A 17078-nucleotide genomic window follows, 5' to 3' on the forward strand; every position below is an offset into this window, starting at 1 on the left:
TTGTTACCCTGTCAATTACTCTGATGAGTTGCATTAAAATTCAATAATCACAACACACTAATGAGATCCGAACATGCGTTATTCTTTTTATACAAAGATAAGGCTGCTTGGCACTGTAAATGACCTTTATCCCTTCCTAACCTTTTCTATTCTGTTGGTGTCAAATTCTGCTTCAACTTACTTTGATTTCATTTTCACGTTGATGAACCAATTTCAAGCTTGGACAAATCCAAGCAGATGTCTGTTTCCAGTCTAGTAGAGAGAAGTTAGTGAAGAAAGAAAACTCAAAAGGAATTTTACATCAGTTTGAGCTTATCGCTGCTTTAACTTTTCAGTGGTTGCAATTGTCGCACGTTAGTGTCAAAGTACAATGGATATTGGGGCCACTCGAGGACACATATCCAATTCTTGTACAAGGGTGAGGGCTTCCCTAGTAACAAAAACTAATCTTCTTCTTATTCAAAAAACAAAAAAAGATCAAGGGCTTCCCTTAGAATATTGGACAGCTGGGCGAGCCAAACCATGTCTCCTACCACTATTAAGACATGCGGCATCATCCAAACCTCTCATACTAGATCCCTGAAGCCCAAACAAGGAATATATGAGCTATTTAAGGCAAGACTCTCACTCTCTCTACCCTTTCTTTGCTTTGTCCACTAACTTGAGCGTCAAAGAAGGGACTCTAGAACATTATTTCAGTGCCCCCTTTTAGTGTTGTATCTTGTAGAGCTCTCACCACATTGGGTCCAAGACATGAAGCCCACTTCCTCAACACATACCCTTTATTTTCTTTCCTTCCTACCAAACATTACTAAGATATACAATTATCATTCCAAAATAAATGGTTAACTGTCATACTTCTTTTTAATTGTCAAATTAAGTGATGCCCAAATGCACTTGCCTTCAACCTTTGCAGCAATTATAACTCATGCTAAATTTGTTCCAACTCAAACAACGCCTCACAGAAATCATGGGTTGCCTACAGCCCAACGTCTGCCATTTCATTTTTTTTTTTTAAAAAAAAGAAAATAAAAATCTGCATGCTAAAAGTTTATTCCCTCATTAGTGTGTCTCATAGAACGAGACAATGTGGCACCAAGCTAGTTGCTTATGAATGTTTAACATGTGCTGGGAGCTTAAACATAGGGCACCAATGTGGTTCCCATGTGGCAATTGAAAATAAAAATGATCAAGGGGTGCACTATTTTCTAACCAAGATTGAGCAATATAAATTTAATTTTCAAATGCTAATGCAACAAAATTATGTTCGAGGAAAACAATGCTCCAATTTGGATCTTGCCATTAAATTGATAAGGATATGCATGTGACAGAAAACTCAGAATAACACACTTCAAGGATCAAATAGATGTGTGCTCTTGAATTGCAAGAACCTTTATTCCATAACAGTTTTACTTTTAGCTACAGAGTTCACATTGGGACTAAATTTGTGTGCTTTGCCAAATATTTTAAAAAATATTGATCCAACTGGAAAAGCATGCAACTGAATATGGTTTTTCAGCATACATACAAATTTTTACAGTATAAGATTATAAGGTTTTCTAGCTCTTGTACCTCAAAGCTTGGAGTTAGCTTTCTTACTACTCAAGGCAACTGCTGTCTTGGAACTAGATGCCCGCCCTAAATGCTTGCAGATAAAATCCCCAGCCAACATGAGTTTTTCAAGATCCACACGTGTCTCTACTCCAAGTCCATTGAGCATGTAAACAACATCCTCAGTGGCAACATTTCCTGAAGCACCTTTAGCATATGGACAACCTCCAAGACCAGAAACAGATGAATCCACAGTGCTGATCCCCATCTGTGAAGGGAATAAAAATTATTGAAATATTTAAAGTGCTTCATAACATTCCTAGACCATCTGAAAATTTTAAATATTAGGTCACTAGATGGAGCACACTAATATCTTTTATCACGACAATAATGTTAAGCAGGCATAACTATGACAAACAAGTGACTCTCAAAAAATTTTGGCCAATAAACTATAAAATAAGACTGTAGAATATTGGCCAAAATTTGTCAAATAGAGAGTAGAGTATGACCTTGGGAGGGAAGAAAAAAGCAAGAAATGAAGTAAAGCGAGATCTATGTGTTTTTCATCTGTCTTTAACCTTGCTGTCAACATTTTATACAACTGCAAAATCATTAAACCTACAAGATACATCATGTTTCTATTAATATTACAAAGAAAAAAAAAACTAATTAAGTAAATCCAAATCAATGTGTAAGTAACATTTGATCTACCTTAAACACAATTATTGCATTTTCTTTAACTGGCAAAACCTAAAACCTATTTCCTAAAATGCACCTTTTACATTAATTTTATTGCTTTAAAACCATGTATGAAGAAAATGATCAACAGAGTCCATGCCCGTAAATAAAATCTTAATCCTTGCTAAACTACGGCAATAATGTTGAGGAACACAGTTTTCAAATATATCTTATCAGCACGGCCATGAAACCAACAATGAGATCTCTTTACAGATCAAAGAGATGCATACAGATATTGTACCTTTCAGTGAAAAAGAAAAAGAAAGACATTCATGCATAGCAGCCTAAAAAAAAGAGAAATTATCGAGATGCATTCACCATAAGGATTTGCTCATAATTTAAACCAGAAACAAATTCGCATTGCCATTGAACAATCAATAATATCACAAATTCAATTCATAGTTTCCTATTTACTAATAAAAAATCTATCTAAAGCATCATTAAAAGCAGCTTGCTAAATAACCGTTAGTAACACAAGAGATATGAGTTAGACCAATGTGTTGGTCAAAAACCAAAATGCAAAGAAGGTAATGTAAATTCAGTCATATTAAAACAAACATATCCTTCATGTTGGCAGCTTAATGTCAAAGCAGAAAATTTGAGAAGATTGCTTACTTGGAGCGATATTAGAATATTTGAAAGAGCTTGCCCATAAGTGTCATGAAAATGGACAGCGAGCTTATCAATTGGGACAACATGAATAACGTTTTCAAGCATTGGAATGACAGTACCTGTACCGAGAAGGAAAAAAGGACGAGAAGCCATATCTAAGCCAAAACTGAACAACTATGAAATTATTGCACATAAAGGTCAAAGTCTATCAGAGAATGATTTCAAATAAGGCTCTAGAATATACAAGCTTAGTCAAGAAGAGAAAGATGGATCACCATAGGCATTATTAAAAATGGTTTCCACTGATCAATAAAATGCCAAATTAAAACAACTAATTATACAATTCTCCAAATAGGTCAAAGAATTATCAAGAGAATATGATAAAATTATGTTAAAAAGCCAATACTGATTCCATTTGGCACAGAAGAAATGTTTCAAAACTCTTCCATATGAGAACAGTAGTCCTGTGTGTTATCTCTGATAAAAAGATAAAACAAGGTAACTCTACATTGCTATCCACACTTATCTAACTTAGTACCAGAATGGATATATTCATCTAGATGAGTGTCTCCTTCAACTAATAATCTCAAATAATAAATGGAAAAAAAATGAAAATATTATTTTAAAATTGTATTATTATCTTTCTTTAAGAGGTGTTCCAAAGTCAATAGCCAAAAGCAAACTATCACTTTTGTTCGTGAAATTTTCTTTTCTAAATGGACAAAGAATAGAAACAATTCAATGGCTGCATGATATAATCATCAATTATGTCCATCCAGTGCATTTGATGTCCTTATAACAAGGTTTTGCAAGTGGGATCTTAACCATTAGCAAAAGTCCACCATGAACTCATCATTAATAAGCCCAAAGAATTCTTATTCACAGCATTATGAAGCTCACTGCCTTTGAACTACATAAGCCTCCAAATTCAACTCTCACACCTCCTTATGTATGAATGATCTTCTGACAATGCTTGTCACCCCAATGATGTTCATGATAAATGTGCCATTGATCATCTAAGCTCCTACTTGCATTTCCTAATGTATGTATGTACTTGTGCATGCCAAAGCATGTATCTGCGTACATAAATATAAATAACCACCATGTCCTAAACTTTCCACTACCACCATCACAACCCTCCCCCCAACCCCCCAATAAAAAAAAAAAAAAAACAAACAAACAAACATATGCACCAAAGAGACTCTGGGAGGGACACTTAATGGAATATATCAAAACACTAAGGAATTACTATCAGAAGATAACTTTACACATTACCAGGTGTACCAACACCAATTGTATCACCAAGGGAAATTTCAGAGCAACCCATATCAAAGAGCTGTTTAGCCACATATGCCACTTTTGATGGAGGGACCATTCCTTCCACCGGACAACCAACAACACAGGATATATATCTGAGAAGATCAGGAAGTGCTAGGAAGGTCATATTAGTAAAATACATCATGCTGCTTATTGCTAACAAAAAGTAATGCTAATTGAAAAACTTTCAAACCTATAACTGATTTTTCCTAAGAAAGTTCTATTTAAAATAATCACCAGACAAAAAGGACACCATATATTTGCAACCAAAAGGCTCTAATACTACTTTGAGCAAAGTCTAAAATATAAAAAATGAAAAAAGCAGTTTTCATACTATCTATGGACACAAATAAATGACATGGACATTGTTTATTTTCATAAAACAATACGATCTCATTCAGGAGTGCACTTTTTCATTCCACGGTATCTCTAAATTTGAAAGTTATTACTTGTTAAGGCTCAATCCAATCCACCAAAATCCATTTTATTTACAAATTTTTCTGCTGAACCTTACAACCTTATTCATAAAGAGAGTTAAATGTACTTATTTACAACATTTGAAATTTTGCAACTTGACATCTATACATGGTTGAGTCCAATTTATATACTATTTCTTAGCAATTAAAGACTGAGATGGCTGTCCTCAAAAGTTGGATTTTTCAGTTACAGACAGCTGAAGTTCCTCACTCAATTCAAAACCACATTCATTTCAGGATAAACTAGAATACCTAGTTAACTGGTTATGTTCACGTTATCTGTTCTTGGTTAAGTCAATTTGAAAATAAACAACAGGACAGATGTGCACAAATTTCATCCTTCCATGTTTTTACTTCAGTCTCACATTTGTTCACATTAACAACAGTCTGTTTTGATATATAAAGTGTCAAATCCCTAGAGAACTATGACCAAAATGTGATAGAAGGGAACTTTAATGTTGTCATTTTTAAGGAGGATACTTTCAAGGAGTGGAACTTGCATGGGAGCAGTGCTACCATAGGATGCCATAGTCAGATTCCAGAATTAGAGAAGACATAATTAAGAACTTCTTCAGGATATAATCCATAAAGAGAAATGATTATCAAAGTTTCAAAGTACATTCAAAAGGGAGAAATGACACTAGCCACAAGATAACCAAAATGCATGTCTATTCTTCACACTTTTGAAGTGTGATCTTTAGCAGGCTGCTCCTCTTGTTCAACAGTAGATTTGAAGGAAACATTTTGTTGTAAATTTATACAATTTTTATCGTTTGAGACATTGACTGACTCAAAATAATGCTGAGTTGCAGATAAAGCCAAACTTGAATGTCTCTTTAGCCAAATTTCAAGATGCTTTTGCAACTCTAAGGACCAACAATACTTAAAAGTATTACTCAACAGCAACCAGTGTCCTATCCCTCTGAAAATGCAGCATTTACCCGATAAATTTCGCCTGTTTCTTCCTTTGGGGTAACTAAGGTGTTACTTGCATTGCTAGCAATTCTGCAGTAACTTTCAATTCACACTGAAAAGTCCAAACACATACCTTATTGAAAAATATTCAATCTGTCTCTAAAGTCAATGCTACATGAAAGGAAGCGTAATTTAAAACCCAATACTACAGGGAGGGTACAGGAAACAAGAACAACCTTTCCTCCGCCTACCTTTAACCAGCTTGAAAAGTGCTTTCTAAAGGGAATAATAGGTCACATAACTCTTAACCTAGCACTCTGGAGGCCATAACTAACCTGATTTATTATTTTGAGGTTAGAAGAATGATTTTCTGACATTTAATATTTCAGGTTTCAAGTTGGTTATCTAAATTGTTTCTTAGCTATGGAGTAAGCATTAGATATGACGCTTAGCATAACTAGTTGATTGCTAAAGCATTTGAGACTTGAAATTAGATTTTTATTATAGTTCACTGCCAAAAAAGAAGATACTCTTTAACTCTCTTTCCTCTACTAGCCAACCCCAAAAAGGGAAAAAAATAAAAAGGAATCTTAGTCATTCCAATGCTATTTAGAAAACATACCCCCGAACTGGAAGTGAGAGCTCTCTGGCAGCAGAAGCAACATCTCTATAACGAGCAAGACTGTCTTCAATGCTACAATTTATGTTCGACTTAGAAAAAGTCTCAGAAGCTGAGGCAAAGATGGCCACTTCCTTGGCTCCAACTGCAACAGCAGCTTCAAAACCCTAAAAGAAAGCATTTTATGTTATCAACAAACTCACACAAATTCTTAAGTGAAATATTTTTCTCTATAGAGATAAATTACTTTAAGGTTGGGCGTTAACACTGGAAATCTTGCTCCTTGAATATTCCGGATTGCATCCATTACATCCTTTGCATCTGCCAGCTGTAATTGAATCATGAATTAGCTCAGGATGTGTGGTTTTTCCTTTTTCACAGAAGACATTCCCTTTCAAAGATGAGCATGATATCAATTGATCCTAAAGTTTGATTGATAAATTACATCATATTAAGAAAGAAAAAAAAGAAGAGTGAGAAGCATCATACCACAGAGATTAAAGCATGAAAAATAGCAAACAATATATTTATATATATATATATGATTAACAAAGCATGAGATGTAGATAATTACTAAACATTAAAGATTGACAGAACAAAGCAGATCAAATTGCAGACTCATGACTGAAGAGAATTACAAGCAACTCTACACATATTTACATGCCAAATGGAAGCATTATTTGCAAAGAGGTGGATTAACTCTCATGAACCACAAAGGCACACTAACCTGTGGAACCCATTTTGGCGAGACAAAACTTGTTGCCTCGACAACAGTCAATCCTGAAGAAACTAGCATTTTTATCAACTGGACCTTTACAGTGGTTGGTACTATTTCCTTTTCATTTTGCAATCCGTCCCTTGGACCAACCTCCACAATCTTCACATATCCTGGCAGGTTTCTTAAAACCTGGAGTGTAGTATAGGCTATAGAGTGAGTAACAAGACAAGACATTCTCTATCTTCACAGCAAAACAAACAAACAAGGCAAAACAAATACAAGAAACAAGTAAACATGGAAACGGAAGAAATCACACCCAAACCAAACTACACTTAAAAGAATAAAATTTTAAAAGAATCGAACTCACCTTGTTTGTGGGTCTATGATTACAAATGGAGCTGTAATGGTAAGTTGACGAATAGCCAGGATCACGATTATTATTACCAAGTAGCCAATTTTTAGGGTATAAGAATTCTCTCCAAAGCAATGACTCCTTGCTGCAATCAGAGGAGAATGAGGAGAAGAGAATAAAACTAGTACTTATAAAGTATCAGAATGAAATTGGAAAACTAACGTAAGCGATTACTTGAGAGCTTTCAGCGAAGAAGAAGAAGGGCTGGCTCCGCCTCCGATTACGGTGGTCACCACCTTTAGGGCGGGAGTACCTTTCATGCGAGATATCTTATCAACACGCCTTGCCGCTATCATTTATTCGATTAATTTTTAAACAAACCTCCACCTGAATCAGGTGACAGAGGGAAATTAAAAGCGACTCTTAGAGTCCAAAAATCATCTGGGGACGAACCTCAGCACAGCACAGTGGGTTTGAATAAGAGATGTGTGAAGGAAGAGACCGGGTTAGAATCAAATTGAAGAGCCTGGATTTTGTTGTCCAAATTCTGTTTTTGCATTTTTTTTTATTAAAAAAAGTGAAAAACATATGAATACAATAATTTTATAATTGTCATTAATAATTAGTAGAAATTATTACACTAATTTTTAAAAACAACATCTTTTTTTTTATTTTTATATTAAACATTATATGTACAGTTATATCTTATATAAGAAAGTGCAAGGGATATGAAATCTTATATGAACGTTTATGTGATTACGTGGACAGTCTATCTTCATAATATGTAGGATATATAGTGTCTAAATTTATTTATTTATCAACTACATCTACATCTATTCAATCAATAAATACAATCTTTTTTTCAAAAAAGAAAGTTCATTAAACAATGATAATTTCAAGACCTTATTCATTTTTATCATCTGTCAAAAAAGTTGATTTGCTATATTTAAAATTTTGATTGTCTAATAGAATACATAATATATTCATCACCCTATAGTGTAAATTTTTTTTAAAAAAAGCATGGATTGACGTGAACGAAATAATATATATATATATATATATATATATATATAATTTGATTGTTTAAAGAGGCAAATAAGCGGGGAGAAAAATGGCTCTACCGTTTATTTACCATATTTTTATAAACCAATAGTAGACCGTGGTCTACTTAGATCCTTCAAAGAGGCTGTAAAACGCGTAAAGAAAATTAAAAAGAAAAAAGGAAAAAAGGAATTGTCGATTGTCATTGCAATCAACCTTTCCTCCTTCTGTCAAGTTTTTAAAATTCTTGAGATTGATTTAAAAAAAATTCAAATCAAATAACGCTAATTTAAAGGGATTTGCAATTAACTGAAAGATTCTAAGAAATACCCTAAAAAACATAAGGAAAGGTTTCTTTTACTTGAAAAAAAAAAGAGCTTCTCTATTAAAAATTGTAGGCGAAAAAACAATTTAGGGAGAAGAGAGAAAAATTTTTCTCTAATAATCACAACACCCCTAGCAAAATGACAACAAAAATCTTAGAAATCCTAGATTCTACAAGGTATCAGCCTCAGAAAACCACAATACAAATATAAATATGGAAATAAAAAAGTAAAACAAAAGGGGAAGGCAGCCATAGCTTTTGTTGGTTTTCGATTTTGGGAGTGGTCATTTTGATGACAACAAAAAAGAAAAGAAAGGGCAAGAAGTCAGGCCGGGTTGGCCCTCTTGGAGAAGAAAAGAAAAGGGCCCAGAGAAGATCTGGTTGTCCCGAGCCTAAACTTGTGTTATTGGGTTCAACAAATTTTCTGACTTGTTTAGGTTCCATTTGGTATGGATTCTTGATGCTATTGGATCTGAGTTAATTATTTACATAATTTTTTTTTAAATTAGTATGTTTTGTTGGTTATGTCAATTAGTGTGGTGATAATAAATTCATAAAAAAATGGTAATAATAAATAGTAAAATAGTTTGTTATATGGAGTGCTAGATGAGTAAGGAAAATATTTATAAGTATATATACAAAAGAACAAGCATAAATACATAGCTCAATCACGAAAACAAATAATATTTAGGGTTAATTGATAAAAATATATATAATGTTGATAAAGTAGAATATTTACATTTTAAAATTTAAAGGACTTGATTTAAACTCCATTCATATGATGGGAGGGTCTTAATCTTAAGTCTCAATATTTTATAATCTAAATAATATTTTAAATTAATTAATAAAAAAATTTGGAATGTTGTTGAATAGAAATAAAAGTAATAAATTAAAATATTCAAGCTTTTAAAAAATATATAGAATATTCATGCTTTTAAAAATAAAACACATAATAATATCAAATACAATATTTGGGTTACATCGATGATGGAATATTTGTCTTCGACGCAAAGAGTTGCAATCTCGGATTAATTTTTTTAGGTGAAGAATTTGATTTTAAAACTCCACCACTATGATGGAAGGGTTTTAATTTTAAATATTAATATTTTAATCCAAATAAATATTTCTTTAAAATATTAACAAGAAAGGACATTAATAAAATAGAAAAAGCCTAAAATAAAAATAATAAAATAGAAAATGATAATAATAATAATAATGAACATAGGGTATGAATAAAAATTAATATTGAAATTTATAATCTATCATACACCATCATTGCATTATGTAAATGTCATAGCATCTCAGTATATTTTGTATAGGAGTCAAGACTCCAATGACGAAACTTTTCGAAAAACATTACGAAGGTGAGTTCACTTGGAAAATTCTTTAAGTGAAAGAATATCTTTGGGTCATACCAGTATGATGGAATGGCTTAGAGAATGTTCTTAATAAATAGTTCTTTACTCGTATTAGGATTTACATTCGCAAAAATATTGTTTTTACTTACAAATAATTACCCCAATGATGGAATTTGTTGAACAAGCTTGTGAAGGTGAGTTTTCTCGAATAATTTTCTAAGTAAGAGATTATCCCGAGTCCCACCAGTATGATGGGCAGATTCAAGAAATATTCTTAATAAAAAATTTTCATTTGACATTTATCGAGATTCTTGCCATGCATTCCATAATTGTATCATGTGCATGTTATACTCGTAAAATCAAATAATGGATTTTAGGTCGCAAATAAAATAAAAAACAGAATAATAAATTATAATTAAGGAAAATAGGATAAAAAATCAAGAATTAAGACTAAGTAAAGATAACACAAGATTAATTGGTATTGTTTTTTAAAAAAGTGTCACGAGAGTGCTAATACCTTTTCATGCCTAATTGTACTCTTGATCCAAAACACTATTCCATAGATCGAAGCCTATTTTGTTAAAATGAACTTAAGTTAAACTTAAGATAACATTTTAAAGAAATAGACTCAAATAGGTCGCCAATCGCACCTCAACAATAAGATTAGTGGTGAGTCCATTTCACATCAAGTGGTTGGGTTCCTAGACTTGCACATTACGATAGACAAAAAAAATATTTATAGCGGTTCAGTCTACCTGACCTACATCTACTACCTTGATATTCCTTATCAAAGATTTTCAACCCAACTTCATTAGAACTCATGAAATTAACAGCTTCCATCACACTTTTATAAGGTGAGCTTTAAGCCAAGCTCTAACCCTTTTTACAACAAGTCCTAAACTTACCCTAGATCAGACTACACCTTAAAGTGTCTTGCACACTTTAATTAAACAAAAAATAGAAATTAAAGAAGGTACAAATGATCACTTAACTGATCTAAGTGGGTCAAACTTCAGCTCAAACACTTTCATAAAGATAAAAGTGGAATTCAAACATAAAAGAGAAGGTTTTCACTCTTCTAAGCTTTTTCAAACTCTTAATATCTTCTCTTATATCTTTTTGATCGTTAGAGACCCTTTAAATACTTGAAAAACAACTTTTAGCAATTGTGGATAGATTTTGGCCATTTGAAACAATATTAAACCGATTCTAGTTATTATTTTGTCTTTTAGTGATTAAATTTAGATATGTTAACAGTGAACGTTTAATTGGTTAAAGGTGAGCTTTAATCGATTAAGCTGTTTTTGTCTGACAGCCTCTGTCATTGTGTTTACTAGTGAAAAAAGGACTTTAACCGATTAAAAACTTTTTGTTTTGAGACACTTTTAAGCATTGTTTTTCATCATCCTGCCTTCAACTGGTTAATTTCCCCTTTAACTGATTGAAACTTTTCTCCTTTCATTCTTAATTGATTATAATAGGCTTCAATTGATTAAGAAATCTTCAAATTTGAATTTCTTCATTTGGCACCCTTTAGCGATTAATATCACTTTGAATTTGAATTTGAATTTTGGTGCTTCTAGGTATTTCAAGTTTAAGCTTTAACCAATTAACCCCTTTGATTAACCAATTAAGAACTCTCAATTTTGCGTCCAGTAACTCCTTAATCAGTTAAGTCTTGTTCTAACTAATTAAGGCTTTTCTATTTCACTTATATGTAGCACCTATCACTTCTTTAACTAATTAAAGCTCCATGTTAATCAATTAACATCATTAAGTGCTTTCCTCTTTGCTTTTTCAACTGATTAACTCATCTTGTAATCAAGTAACTTCTTGACTTGCTTCCAAACAACATATATATTAAGAGATTTAAACTTTGTCCTGCACACTTAAATAAAGTAATTAAACACCAATGAATTGGAATGTTTTATTATCATAAAAAACACATGGAGTCAACGTTTTCTTTTTTTTTTATGATGATACAACACTCTTGGATTAAGAGTGCAATATCTAAGTAAACTCTATATCTATGTGTAGATGAGGGATTACTCCCCCTTAATTTATGCTCCCCTTAATATGTGCATAAAAATTCAATTTTCTTCTTGTAAATTTAATATATATCTATATATAGATATTCAACACACAAATATAATAACCAACAAAAATTTTCAACATAAACATAAACATATATAACAAGCATAAACTAGCAATTGTTCACCACAACAGATATATAAGCCCAAACAAAAATACTTAATCTTATCTTATTCTCATTCTTTTTGTCCTCAACAAAAAAAGGTTTATCCTACTATTGATCTATCCAAAAGGCGTGAATGCACTCCTTAATTTGAGTTAGTGGAAAACTCATCTGTGCTTAGGTTAGTAGTTAATGGTTAGACATTTAGAGGCTTTAGCATTTCTGGTTCAAATGAGGTTATTGTTTTAAGGGATAAGGGTGTAGGTCTATGAGATGGCTAAAAAAGTGATTCAGCTATTCTAACAAATTTTCTTTTCTTAAAGACTTTGGTTTTGGTTGCCATTGTCTTCTTTCCTCTACTTGTGTGTTTTGTTTATGTGGATTCAGTTTCCACTACTTTCCTTCTCTCTTGATTTTCTTTTGTTTTAGTGTTTTTTTAGTTTTTCTTAGCTGACTCAGCCTCTTGTTCTACCTTAGCTTTTGCCTTTGCTCGCTTAACTTGATTTTCCTTCACTAGTTTAGTAATGAAGTCAGTTATAAGTATTTCCTTAAAGGAGCTTGAAGTCTCTATTGTTATTAGTCTTGCAACTTTAAGGGAGGTGTCATATTTGTTCCATTTTTTGTTTTAACTTTATTTCCCTTTTTTGGTTGAGCTATACTTTCTCTTTCATGACCATTACTCTTTTCTACTTCAAGCTCAATTATTGTTTCATCATTTGCCTTATCCTTTTTAACTTCTGGTGCTTGATCTTTTAAAGGATTTACCTTAACATCTTCTTTTGCAACTTCAACCTCAAAATCAGAAACACGTGCCTCAAATTTTTTTGTGGCAATTCTCTCATATGAAGTTCTAGGAATCTCACTTACAGCTTTACCATTGGAAGAGGTAATTGCAGGGGTTCTTTGTTCTTTTCTTTTCTCTTGAAAAGAAAAGTCTTAATATTTTGAAGTGCTTCTTCAATTTTCAGTATTCTTTCTTTTACTTTCCTTTCTCTTTTTACCTATCCATCTAACCTTTCATTAATCTTCATTAGCAAGTTAAGAATCATTGCATTAAGAATAAAAGATTAACTTATTTTTGATGGGGGTGTAGATGGAGTTTTAACAATTTGGTGTTGCTGATGCATCTTTAAGAGGTTTAATGGCTTCCTTACTAGCAAGCTTATGTCCCATCTTTTGCAAACTTCCAAGAAAGATACCCTGATCCTTGCTCTTGGTCTAATCAACTTAGAACCTAATGCTTCAGATTTCCTTCTTCTTAACCAATGAAGAGATAATGTTTCCATATGATAAGTTAGTCTTATCTCCTAAGAAAGTTCCTCTCATTATTTCTATCATGTATTTAGCTACATTTAGAAGGATCTTATTTACTACAAATTCCATCAGTCGTAGATCTGGAGAACTAACATAAGTGAAGCTACTGCTTTTCCTATGTAGTGTGGAGCCAAAGAAGTAATGAAAGATCCTCATTTATTCATTTTTTTTTGTCACTTGCATAGCGTTTTGAGGGTTATTTTTCTTTTCTCCTTGTGATGGTTTCCCACATAGGTGATGGGTCATACCTAAAATGAATTAAGAATACTTATACTTGGTATTTTGTTTCAAGCACTTTCCAATATCAATGGCAATGATTTTAAATTCTTTCCCACCTAGGAACACATTTAGCCCATTGTCCACAAAATCATCAAGGTTTTCTAACTCATCTCTATCCAAGGCAATGATAGAATAAATTCCTTAACTATGGTGAGGCTATAAAACCTATCCCCAAAGGTACTAAGACCCTTTAGTTTAAGTTCATCAAAGAATCTAGATATATCAGACTTAACGGAAGGGGTTCATCAAAACTTGCACAATCAACAAATTTCCCATCGGATATAATGGCATTTTCTATTTTCTAAACCTATCAGTATTGCTTTGCTCCTAAACTGAAAGGTTTAAGAGGAACCTTTACTAATTTAAATTCCTTTCAGCTTTAACTTTTTTGCTGTTGAGTCTTTTGGCTTTATGCTTGAACCTTTCTTCCTTAACGACAATCCATACCCATTTTGCTTTTCGTATAAGTTGAAAGAGTTGGAGATTCCTCAGTTGGTCTTTTTGTTAGCAACTTTGTTTGTTAGTGAAGTTTTAGCCACGGGTTTCTCAAATTTGAGAAGTTAAGGTTTCTTGGTTTTTTAGGGAGTAAATAAAAGTGTTATGTGGAGAGAAAATCTAGGGTATTTACCTTAAAGCTTAGAGAAAGAGAAAGTTAGTTTGGAAGATTTTGATCATGGTTAACTAAGCTATTATCAATTAATCCACATTTTAAATGGGGGAGGGGGTGCCAAGTTCCCATTCCTCTTTTTTTTTTCATTTTATAACCTAAACAAAGCATGTTGTAGTTTTTCTCTTAACTCTAATGCTTTAATCAGTTAAAGTAAGCTTTAATCAGTTAAAGTAAGCTTTAATCGATTAAAGATCTACTAACTTAAGAGCTTTGTTCTAACTTTGGTGGACAGAACTGTTTTAATAGGTTAAAAGGATTTTTAATTAATTAAACCCTACCTGTCTACATTCACATTAGTACATAGAGTCATCTTAACTAGTTAAAGGGGATTTTCTCATTAAAGCAAGTTTTAATTCATTTTCTAGAATTCTTAAAACTCATCGAAATGTGATTTTAACCAATTATAACATGACATTAAAGCATATATCATACACATCAAGCATTCCTAATTCTCTTTTCATTTTGCAAAATTAGTCTTCAATCAATGGTTTATAAAACAATAAGCAAATTGATGCAAGGTATCAACAAATTCAATTTTAACATCTCTCTCAAGCACATGATCTCTAATAAAGGGATGTCTAATGTCAATGTGCTTAGTTCTAGCATATTGAACAGGATTTTTAAAGATGTTAATAGTGCTAATTTTATCACAAAAGATAGGAATGTTATGCATGGACATGCCAAAGTCATTTAATTATTGCCTAATCCATAGAATTTATGCATAGCAGCTACCTACTAAAATGTAATCAGCTTCAATAGTGGATAAAGTAATTGAGTTTTGTTTCTAGCTAGACCAAGACACAAGCATGTTCCCAAGGAACTGACAAGTGCCACTTGTACTTTTTCCAATCAGTTTTGCTACCTCTGTGGAGTTTTTGGTCCACATATTTTCCTTTCTCATCTTTTTCAAGCTTAGTGGAATGACTCATGGGCATTCCAATTAACTTCAAATTCATCACACCAAACTTTTTTAGCATTTCTTTTGTGTATTTTCTTGGTTGATGAAGATTCCATCCTTACATTGTTGGATTTGTAGACCAAGAATCTCAATTCTCCCATCAACTCATTTCAAACTCACCATGCATTTCTTTAGCAAAATTCTTGCAAAAATTTCCATTAGTAGCTCCAAGCACTATATCATCCACATATATTTGAACAATGAGTAAGTCTTTTTTTAAAATTGAAAAGTGTGGTAGCTAAATTTCCCCTATAAAATCCTTTTTTAATAAAAAATTTTGAAAGTCTATCATACCAAGCTCTAGGAGCTTAATTCAATTCATATAATGCTTTATGCAATTTATAAACATAATCAATTTTTTCAAAATCCTTAAAGCTAGGTGGTTGCTCAGCATATACTTCTTCTTGAATAAAACCATTTAGAAATGCACTTTCTTACAATGTTTAACAAAAGTAGGTACTGCATCATCTTTGTGAGCAAGAAGGTATACCCAAGTATATCTAGAATAATCATCAACAATAACAAAGCCATATGACTTGCCTTCCAAACTAGTGACATTAGTAAGTCCAAAAAAGTCAATGTATAATAGTTCAAGTGGCCTAGTAGTTGAAATTACATTCTTTGATTTAAAACTTTTTACTTGTTTTCCAAATTGATATGCATCACAAACTTTATCATTTTCAAAAAAGATCTTTACGAGTTCAATGACTAAATCCTTTCTTAAAAGGTTTGAAATGGTGTGCATGCTAGCATATCTTAACCTTTTATCTCACAACCAGCTATCATAAACATCCTTGGCCTTAAGACAAGATTCATTTTGAAATTCAATTTCTTTAAGATAAATCACATACATGTTTTCAACTCTTAAGCCTATGAATGTAACTTTGTTAATGTCAATATCCATGGGAATCAAAGCAAACTTTAAATTCTTTGTCACAAAGTTGACTAATACTTAACAAGTTATGCTTTAAACCTTTAACTAATTAAATATGCTTGATTTGACTTTGAGAACTGTTACAAATGGTTTCAATTCCTTGGATGATACATTTGGAGTCATCACGAAAAGAAGCACTACCGCTTTTCTTTCTATCAAGCTTGACAAACAAATTTTTACTTTTGGTCATGTGCCTTGAGCAACCACTATCTGAGTACCAAGGTTGCATCTCCTTTGATTGAGCTTTCAAACATTGTTCTTTTTGCTCTTGCTTAACCTAAAAAATAATTTTTCATTTTTTTTTCAAATGTACCCATACTTTGATGGGTCTTTAGGGGTTAGTAAGCACATAATAAGCTTTAAGCACTCAAACCATCTTCGATTTAGGGAAATCATTACCCTTATGATAATAATCATAAAAGAAATGACTTCTTTTGCTACAAGCATAAGAATGTAATGAAGGTGCACCATTATTCTTTCTAAAAATAACATTTTTCTTTTGTTTCTCTTCTTTGTTCAATTTTAGTTTTGAATTTTTTTCCATTAAAGCTTTGAGTTCAACATTCTCATCCAATGCCTTTTGCAAGGCCTATTTTGGCTCTCTAGTTCCAACTTCAAAGATCCAAAATCTATTTTAGAATGATCAAGTTCAAGTTGAAAATATTTCTTTGATAAAAAATAGAATTGAAATCATGCTTGATTTTCTT

At 32.2% G+C, this 17078-nt stretch overlaps 1 protein-coding gene across 1 annotated transcript; it reads right to left on the reverse strand.

Annotated features, from left to right (window-relative positions):
- Positions 1–1356: 1356 nt before the first annotated feature.
- LOC110426515 (uncharacterized) lies at positions 1357–7979 on the reverse strand. The gene is made up of 8 exons (XM_021441752.2): positions 7533–7979; positions 7314–7443; positions 6956–7135; positions 6476–6556; positions 6232–6395; positions 4177–4313; positions 2905–3020; positions 1357–1819 (listed from the first exon to the last, which is right to left on the reverse strand). Exons 1-8 carry the CDS (start codon positions 7652–7654, stop codon positions 1574–1576), a joined length of 1176 nt encoding a protein of 391 aa, XP_021297427.1. The 5' UTR covers positions 7655–7979; the 3' UTR covers positions 1357–1573.
- Between the last annotated feature and the right edge of the window lie 9099 nt (positions 7980–17078).

This window comes from Theobroma umbraticum, unplaced genomic scaffold (assembly GCF_002168275.2).
Source record: "Theobroma umbraticum cultivar Fairchild unplaced genomic scaffold, ASM216827v3 scaffold_89.0, whole genome shotgun sequence".
NCBI lineage: Eukaryota > Viridiplantae > Streptophyta > Magnoliopsida > Malvales > Malvaceae > Theobroma > Theobroma umbraticum.